The sequence below is a fragment of the Sminthopsis crassicaudata genome, chromosome 3 (genome assembly GCF_048593235.1).
Source record: "Sminthopsis crassicaudata isolate SCR6 chromosome 3, ASM4859323v1, whole genome shotgun sequence".
NCBI lineage: Eukaryota > Metazoa > Chordata > Mammalia > Dasyuromorphia > Dasyuridae > Sminthopsis > Sminthopsis crassicaudata.
In genome coordinates this window covers 60,350,361-60,360,197 of record NC_133619.1, presented here as the reverse complement: position 1 = coordinate 60,360,197, position 9,837 = coordinate 60,350,361, and the positions used below count along the sequence as shown (strand labels likewise).

The 9,837-nt window shown below is 36.6% G+C and overlaps 1 protein-coding gene across 3 annotated transcripts in view; it reads right to left on the bottom strand.

Moving 5' to 3' along the window:
• Positions 1 to 257: 257 nt before the first annotated feature.
• The window catches only part of EPHA4 (EPH receptor A4), a 157,171-nt gene continuing 147,591 nt past the window's right edge, over positions 258 to 9,837 (bottom strand). Inside the window, exons 15-17 of one of the 3 annotated variants that reach the window (XM_074298626.1) lie at positions 6,480 to 6,673; positions 1,303 to 1,458; positions 258 to 992 (exon numbers count right to left, since the gene is read on the bottom strand). In XM_074298626.1, coding sequence (XP_074154727.1) covers positions 878 to 992; positions 1,303 to 1,458; positions 6,480 to 6,673 — 465 coding nt within the window. In that variant the 3' untranslated portion in view covers positions 258 to 877. Of the gene's footprint in view, positions 993 to 1,273; positions 1,459 to 6,479; positions 6,674 to 9,837 lie in introns of all 3 variants that reach the window. The other 2 variants (XM_074298627.1, XM_074298628.1) reach the window with 2 other exon arrangements.

Genomic DNA, 9,837 nt, shown 5'->3' with positions numbered 1-9,837 from the left:
TATTTCAAGTAAGGAGACATTCAATAAAGGTATACATTGTTGGGAGAAATACATGGTTTGTTCTTTCACTGACCTTTTTCGCTTTTTGGTTGCTTCTAAAAACGAGGGAAGTATGGAAGTTGCCAATCCAAGATTGTCACAGGCAGCTGTCAATAAGGTAGTTACAAAAAGTCCGTAGCGTTCATAGGATAAGATATTATATGGCACAGAAACAACTAGAAAAGAAACAGACCTCTTTGTGTAGAGGTTTCGGCATGTTATGTTTGTTTTTTTTTTTTTTTTTCCCTGTTTTTCTTTCTTCCTTTCTTTTCCAGTAATCCACAAGGCAGCTTAAGCCTGGCCCCGGCCAAGCACCTATGGTGAGGCACTGAGCAGCCACATGGTATTTTTCACGGAGATTTTCCCTCAGTATCTATGATGCCCTGTAAGCCAAGATCAAGTCTGTAGAGGATATCCTGGGCAAATTCTTCATTCCAGTGAAAGATGCAGGAGTATGATTTATCCCACAAATAAAATACTATGGATGTAATTCCAAGGGGAGAGGAGAAAGGCTGTGGGTAGAAGCCCAGCATCTGGCAACGAACACAACACCAAAAAGTTGGAGGTGATGTTATATTTATATAGGTACATGTATATTACACACTGTGGATTGATGGCAATATATTTTGAGAAACAATTTGTTCCAGGTCTGGTTTCAATGACACGTTGTCATTTATATAGTGGAGGCCCCACAGTTTCAGCAATTCCATCCACCAAGCAATGCTGCAGATTTTTATTTCAGAGGGCGAGAACGAAGTAAAAAAAGTGCAGGTCTTCAATTAAAGTGCATGGATGAGGTAAACTAATTGCAAGAGTTTTGAGTTTATTCAGTACTGGCTCAGACAGGAACCATCCTGCCATGCATCTGTTGCATTTGGGTTCGCATTGCCTGGACGCTGTTCAAGATCTTGTTCTGGTGCGTGGCAGCTGTGATGCCGATTCTCGCCAGGTCACTGCATCGGGGCAAAACAGAGAGAAAGGAGGGCTCAGGTTCTTGTTTCTGAGGCTGATGCAACACACATTTGAATCAAGCACAATTAATATGGCATAACAAGGCAGGTGGAGAGAAATGTTTACTTAAGCAATTTGATGTCACAATGGAAGTGCTTTGCAAAATTTCATTCGATCAAAATGAGAGGCATTCCATGTTGCAACGAGCAAGATGAGTATGCAAGCTCCAAGCAATATAAATAAATTAACTTAAATTTAAAAGACGGATTAAATCTAGATTTACCCTTTTTTGTTACATCGCTGAGTACTTACTCCTGGTTCATGTGCACCACAGCCTCAAGGGTGGTGTACCCGGCAGCTGTGAAATTGTCCTTATACCGGTCCATTTTAATGGCCTGCAGCCAATCACCTACAGATACCACAGCAGAAAATTCAGGAGAGCTAGGATCCAACAAGGCAGTATTGGGCCTGGAAACAGAAGCAATGGAGACAAATGGTTAGCATCAAAGGGATACTGACAAAGTTCAAATTCCCTAAAAATTTTGAGTGTAAGAGGGAAGGGAGAAAATCTCTGGATGACACAGTCTGTTTTGTTCCTTTAAAGAGAGGAGGAGAAAAGTCTGAATTCTGATTTCAATTTCTGAGTTGGAACCAGCTATCAAAACTGATCAGCAACTTATGGTCTGTAACTTTAAGAATCCAAACCTGTAACTTATATATTGCTTTAAATGAAATGTAAACATGACATTTTTGTATGAAGTGAGAGCCTGAGCAAGGAGCAAATTGTTGGCTTGCTTGAGCTATAGGCAAGCTACTGGGGGCTCAAAGTGGAGAGTAACTCTTCTTAGAACTTTGTGATTTCACTATCCTTCAAGGCACAGATTAAAGAGAATGTGTATCAGATAATATTAAAGCAAAGAAACACTTAATAAAAGTAAACTGTATATCAAATCTTTAACTTATAGTCTTAGAATAATACCTGGGGCATTTGGACTTTAAGTGAATTGCCTAGAGCCACCAGGTTGAACTTACATCTACCTGGCTTTAAAGCCATCCCACTATCCATCCCACTATCCACTGGAGTATCCACTGGAAAGTGCTACCTTTCCTGAATAGCATAACTAAAAAGTATAACCTAAGGAATTTTCTTCCCCTCTTACAAAATCATAAGTCATTTGTATTTTTCGTGTGTTTTATTTTAATTTAATTTTCAGGATTGGTCATAACTGGATTTTCCAGTACATTAATGTTCACAGCTTTTATCTTTTTATTTATCATAGCATTTACACTTTGGCTGGGCTTCTTTAGCCGTAACCCACACAGAATGAGCCTGGCCCTCACCAACATGACATATCACAGACTTGAGTTCAGCAACTATAGAAACCCTAGTGAAGTATGAGTTGGGGTTGGGGAGGAGCCAATGCAGAGGGCGGGGACCATAAGCCCGTAGCCTGCCAGGCTTGAGAGGGAAGCACAGAAAACAGCAAGAACTCAAGTCAAGCATGTTTCCAACCAGTTTTTCAGGCAAGCTCAGTGCAGTGAAACAAACTTGGGACAGCAGGGAGTTAATCCCTCTTTTAATCAATCCATTCCTGAACAGCACGTGTGCCAAGACTGGCGGGAATAATGGTCACTTTGATCATTGTTTGGGCTGTGGAATGTGCTTCTCATATTCCCTGACTGGGGCTGCAGAATAATGATTTCAACAAATTCAATGCACTTATTATTAGCTTATTTATTAGTTTATGTATATTTCATGCCAGGTGTTTTTTATAAGGTCACTGTCAAATTGCTACCAAGGATTCAGACAGAATTCTTGGCATTCCTAATAGTATTAAGACATACTATCATATTAATAGGAATTATTAGTTAGTATGGTTGTGACTTCTTTTCATTGGAGATTTACCTAATATCACAGGCTCTATTAAGGCATCTTGTATACTTTTACTTAAAATTAACTATAAAATCATATTGACATTTGTTTTTTTTTTCCTTAAGACTGTTCTGTTTTTCATTCTCTGTGTTATGATCTATTTGCTACGACCACAATAACCTTGATTTAAAATGCTGGACATGGACAAAGGTTGATTTGCTTTGAATGATTCCCCTAGTTTCAAACCCTTGTAGGGTAGAAATAAAACTGGATTTGGAGTCAAATCCCAGATCTACCACTCACTATCTTTGAGACTGAAATGATCACTCCACTTCTCTGGAAAAGTTCGTTCTGTGTACAACGGAACCACTGAGATCCTTTCTACATCTAATTCTACATTTTTATGATTCTTCTCTCTTTCCTATGATAAAACAAACCTGTCTGTTAAAAGGGGTCTTTAATCTGGGGTCTCATAAACTTGTTTTTTTCTACTTTGATGATTATATTTCAGTATAACTTATTTCCTTGGTAATCCTATATATTTTATTTTATGCATTTAAAAATGTTATTTCTGAAACTAAACTGCTAAAGGGGTCCATTATAAAAAAAAAGTCAAGAACCTCTGGTCTATGTTATCCCCAATCTCACATCTTAAAGGACCTATTAGTCAGATTAGTATATGAAAAATATAATAGAGGTATAGGAAAGCTAGTTGGAAGGAGGGAGCAAAGAATGTGCTCACTTTAGGGACCTCTTGGCTTAAGACAACAAAGAAAAAAAACCCAGCAAAATGTGGAAATGAACAAGAGGAGGAGTCACTAGATATTATAATGTTTATTTTCTAAAATAAATTAACCAAGAAAATTGCATTTCATTTGTGAGTTGGCAAATAGAAGAACTATGATAAAAAGTTTCTTTGGTCACATAACTTTGTCTTTCCTTGAATATGCATGATAAATCATCATCTAGAAGCACAACTGCCTAAAAGTGAAAAATAGGTTTCCTTTAATCCAGGAATATTAGAAACAGAATTAGGAACAGCAACACCTTGCTTGTTACTTATCATTAAAAAAAAAAACATACTCTGGGTAACCCACAATATGTGCAGACATAATAGTTGAGATGATTGAAACACAGCCATTATTCAGTGGCTATATCCCATCTCCATTGTGTCTCCACTCCTGCCCTGCTGATGCTGAGGGAGGCCAAAAAAGGCTCAGGGGAAGCTGTGAGTGAATTGTCTTTCCTAGGGCAAGGTGACCACTAGCACAAGGGCCCCTTTGGACAGGAGCTGTGGAAATTAGAAAGCAAGCACACCTCATAGAAATGCTGATCACAAAATTTTCTCTGATGTTACTCTAGCAAAATCCAGCTATCCAAAGTTTAAAATTAGTAGGCAAAGTAGGAGATAAAGATAAACAAGGGAAGCACCAAGCTTCCTTTTATTCTCCTCCCTCCTAGAGACTTCCAAAGTAAAGTTAGCTGGGGAAGCCAAGATGGGGGACTGGGGAACTAATAATCTACTCTTTACTTGCTATTCTGTATCATATGCATGCAGGACTATATGGGATTTATTCTAGAGGGATAGGGACTAGACTTGTGATTTCATTAGTGTCAGGAACTTCCAAATGACAAAATTCCCTTTAACAAGGCAAGTCAGCATCTTCTGAGCAACTTAAAAACTTGGAGAGAGCAGTGGTATCAAACTTAAATTTAAAGAAATCTCTGTAGGTTGCAGATTAGTTTAGAAAACCACAAATTAACATTATCTATATGGTATGATATTTTTACTTATTTTGTTCACCATTTCCCAATTACCTTTTTATCTACTGTAGGCTGCACTTCCTACAGTTTCAATGAACTAGAACACTGAGTGATTAAAGTATTTGGCCAGGGCCATACAGTCAGTGTGTAATAGAAGTGAGATTTGAATCCAGGTCTCCATGGCTTTTCTAGCCAGTATGCCATGCTGTGTAATTTCTGGTGTATGTGTAGAAAGTTTGAGATACAAGAGGGATGGGGACTATAAAACAAATGGGTAGGAATAGTTGAAAGGAAGTTAGTTCCCCAGATGTGTTGTATATGAATGTGTAAATAGTTTCTTTTTTGGTATTTTTGAGATCTCAAGAGTATGAACCAAGAAGTTCCTGGGATTGAAAATATTAATCTTTGTACATGCTGCCATGCCAAACATATTTGTACATTGTCCATGAATAAGAAATGTAGCAGATACAGATTTTTTTAAGTGGAAAAATTTTTTTTGGCTTTACAAACACATATGTCCTTTTTACCTTCTTTAAAAAATTAAATTTTAAATTAAAAAAAAATAAAATTTTATTAACAACTTCATACAGAACATCAAATCAATCAATAAAATTTACTTAGAAAGAATTTATACTTAAATTAATTAATTTTACATTTAAGATATCATTATAAATTCTCCTCACTCCTTCCCCAAAGGATTCTGATTGTCCATTTATTCTCCTCCTTTCCTCTTATTTGGTTGTGCGTATTGTGCATTCTCTTCTTTTTATCCTGCTTAACCCTCCCTGCCTTGCATTATTTCATAAAGATCTTTACAGATGTCTTTGTATTTCTCACCCTGGTTATTTTTAATTATATTATATTAGCCCATTATGTGACTAGGTTACAATTTATTTAACCACTTTCCTATTGTTAGCTTTTTAAGAAGCTTTCAGTTTTAATTTATTTTTAATTATATATAACTATGAAAATCTTTAATCAGATTATGCTTTTTTGTTACTGTTTGTTCTTTATGATGCTCAGCCCATTTTCTTTACTGTTTGCCCATTTTCTTTACCAATAGTTTCTTTCTCTTATGCTCCTCATCCTCATCTCCCTCCCCAAAATTACTTATGTGGGAAGTACAATTATTTTGTATTTTTAACCAGATTCTGTAAGTTTCAATATGATCTTTTCCCACAACATTATCCACTTTGGAAGCCAGATAGTAAGAGCTAAGGAGCTAGAATTACTCACCTGTCTTACAATATAAAATAACTTTTATATTCAATCTAATGTTTTAGTGCCTAACTGTTATATAAGGAAACAGAAAAACAGTTTCTCATGTTGGATTTTTTTTTTTTTGCCAATAAAACCAAGATCAGCCTCAGCTTTCTGTAAATAATGAAGCATTTTTAATTTCTAAATTATTCTTTTCTCCATCTCTTCTACATTGTTTCTAGGTTATTTCTTCTTTGTCCCTTTTCAGAAATTTGGCATCTTTACTTGGTATGGAACACTTCTCAAAATTATATGTTATGTCCCATTTTACTAAAATTTCCAAAAATAAAGTAAAATAAAAATGTCAAGACTATCTGGACTTAGGTAATGGTTTCACTGACATTTTTAAAAGAGTCATTAATTATTTCTTTTGGCCTGCCAGATTGCTGATCTTTTCAGCATTGACAAGGAATGGCAGCAGAAGCATTTCTTGAAAGCAATCCCCCGTTGAAGAAAAAAGCTGCCCCTATTGGTGAGAGCCAGGAAACATTCTCTAATAGGAGAACAATATTCTGAGTGAGGGTGAGTTACTGCTTGCCTGTCACCTTCCATAGGTTCCCTCATCTATCACCATTACATAAGCGCTGCTGACCTGGAGCTCTCAGTACCCGTCCTCTTCAGGCTGTTAGGGTTGCGGATGAGTTTGTCCAACATGTTGACAATCTGTCCAAATTTAGGCCTGTCACTTCTTTCCTTCTGCCAGCAGTCTAGCATCAGCTGGTGGAGAGCAATGGGGCAGTCCATTGGTGGAGGTAGCCGGTAGCCTTCCTCGATGGCTTTTATAACCTGTGCATGACAATACAAAGAAGATCACAGGCTGCCAGAGAAGCTGTCATCCAAACTTGCCCATCCTGATCCTGTGCCTGGCTTGCCAACAAGTGGAAGCCGTGGGAGCAGATCCCTATCTCCTTTACACTGGTCAAATCTGGCCCCAGGATCCACGACTACAGAAAAGAAAGGTCACTAATTGTCATGGGATGTTCCCAACTGGCAAGCATTCTCTATCTGAATACTTGATTCAAGAGTGCACCAAAATTTACCATTAAAAAAAAAGAATTGAAATAGAGGGAGGGCAAATAGGTGGTACAGTAGATAGACTGCAAGCTAAAGTCATCTTGGGGAGGTTACCTTAGACACTTTGTTAGCTAGGACAAGTCACAACCCCATTTGCCTTAATTTCCTCATCTGTAAAATTTAACTGGAGGAGGAAATGGAAAACCACTGCAGTATCTTTGCCAAGAAAATCCCAATTGGGTCATGAAAAGTAAAGCATGACCAAAAGGACTGAATAATACCACCAACCAAGAAATAGAGGGTGTCAGAAAGAACCTGAAGTTAGTATCTAGTTTATCCTTCCACTCCTGTAGATATCAGACATAATCCTAGAAAAGGGAAATGAACTTATTTTAAGGATTTTCCTCAAAAAGCAGTTCCAATGTCTAATAACACACTAAAATTTAAATCCCTCGTGTTTCAACTTAAACCCATTTCCTCTTATTCTGCCAGAGCAGAGATTTTTTAAAAAGGACTTAGATGATCATTAGCACCAGACAGGCCAGCAAAAACAGGGATGGAGATAAAGTTTGTCTTTTACATTTATTTCCTGCTTTCTGGGCCTCTCCACTTTCATTCGGAATCCCCCAGAGCCTTTCAGGTGCCTAGCTCATGACTCATTCCTAATCTCAACTGCCTCTCCAACATTAACTACTAAAGGTATTAACAGATAATCTCAGAAAAGGGTATCTATATTTGTAAAAGCATTCTCAAAGACCTCTGGGGGAAAGAAAAGAAGGAATGCTAAATTGGGAGACAGAGGGCCCAAGTGCAAATTCCAATTCTGACATTTACTACCTACTAGGACCACCTTAAGAAAATCACTTCTCTGCTTCCCCATTTTCTCAACTATAAAATGAGAAGATGGTAGTAAATGACTTGTAACTAAATGAACTGAAATGACTTTCAGCTTTTCAATTATCCTCTGACTTTTAAAATGGAAAGAAAGATGAAATGACCAGTAGGAGAGTTGATATTTTAGAGTAGAAAGTTCGTATTCCTGCCTCCTTAAATTATCTTTTATAAGAAAGAGTACCTTCTCCCATTTAATGAATCTGCAGATATGCTATTTGTGCTAAAAATCTTTTTCATATTATTATTATTTTCAGAATTCAGTTTCACTTTTTCCAGGTTCACAATCCTAATTCTTTTAACTTGTTCTTATAGGTACTGTTTTTCAACCACTTAAGCATCTTAATAGTCCATTTCTAAATCTTCTCTACATTTGTAATATCTTACTTTACAAGTATGGAACCCCAGATGCAGGAAAAACCTGTTAGATTGTGACCAATATTGATTGAAAGAAAGAATAACTCAAGTTTCTGAATTCTATATTTCTAAGCTACCAACCAACTATTGCTTAGTTTAGTTTTTTTTTTTTTTTTCAGTCTTTGAAATAAATGTATTGTATAATGGGCAAATATTCTAAGGAACTGCCATAGAGTTTGTGCTGCAGTTGTTATAATGCTGATTATTCACACCACATGACCCTATTATAAGAAAAGATCATTCCCACTATATGATACAAGTAAATCGAGGTCATATCTACCAAAGAGAGTTTAACTTTATTGTTGTATGTACCACTGACCCCAAATCAGTTAACTGTTCATTATGACCAAGAACTGTTTGTTCCAAAACTATTAATAACTAAGGTTGAATTTGTAATTTTATTTTTCTTCCTCATATCTTTTCCTATAGTTGTACTTGTTAAACCTCATTTAACCTGGCAGCTTAAGAACTAAATTCCTCTTAAAGATCAGGAAGTGAGAAGTAAAGAATCTCTCTCTTGGAAAACAGGCACAAAATTAGTAGAACTGTCAACTACTGTGTATCAAGGTGGGGTGGGAAGGGAGAGGAGGAAGATATAGTCAGAGTCAGGTACAATCTTTATATCACGGTTGAGGAACAACAGCAGTATAGAATATAATCTTCTTAAGGGAAGGTACTGGTTTTTATTTTGTCTTTTTACTTATAGTACCTCGCATACAGTAGCATTTAATAAATGATTGTTGGATTTGAGTTGGTCCTTTTATACTTTTGAATTCTTGTTATATCCTTCTAGCTACTGGTCATGCCTTAGATTATGACTCAAGTCCCAATTTCAGGAGAAAGTTCTATATTCAACTAATAAACAAAGTATAGAACACTGGAGGGGTCTGGGACTTATGGCTCCCTATTACCATTTGTTATGTCAGACTGACACTAGCCCTGGAGCCAGTTGGAAAACTACTTATATGACCTGAACCACACTTTCTTAGTTTATTGATGAATGTGTCATGTACGCACAGAATCAGAAATCTTGCTAACGTTAAGACAGATTTACATCAATTTCTTTTTCTCAAAGTGCCCAAAACCAGTAATTCTTGGGCAACAGTAATTCTTCAGCTGCATTTCCTGTAGTCAAAATATGCCTGCTTCAAAACTACAAGAATTCACACTTGTTTTATATACTGTCTGCCCAAAGTCACACAACATGTATTGATGTCCAACTAATACTAAAAGAATGAGAATCTAGGTCTATTGGAAACCTGCTATTTCCTCTATATAATTTACAAAATTTAAAGGCTTAAAACATTGAAAAGCATATTCAAAATGATACAAAATAGCTAGGTTCCAAAGTGAGACAAATCAGGCTTTCCCCAAAACTCCAAATGGAAAGAATTAGTTAAATAGCTAAAGGCTTTTGTCAAAGCTACAAGTTTGAAAATAGACACAGCAGGACAACGGACATCTGGAAATATTTTAAGGGTTCTGTTCTTGTGGGAATGACACTCTAAGTCTCCGATGAAATTGAAGAAAGCTCAAAAAAATCAAAATAAATATACAAATGCATGAGCTGTCCTTGGCTTGGATGTTTACCTTTAGTTCTCTCTGAGCTTCCAACCTGAATCCTAATA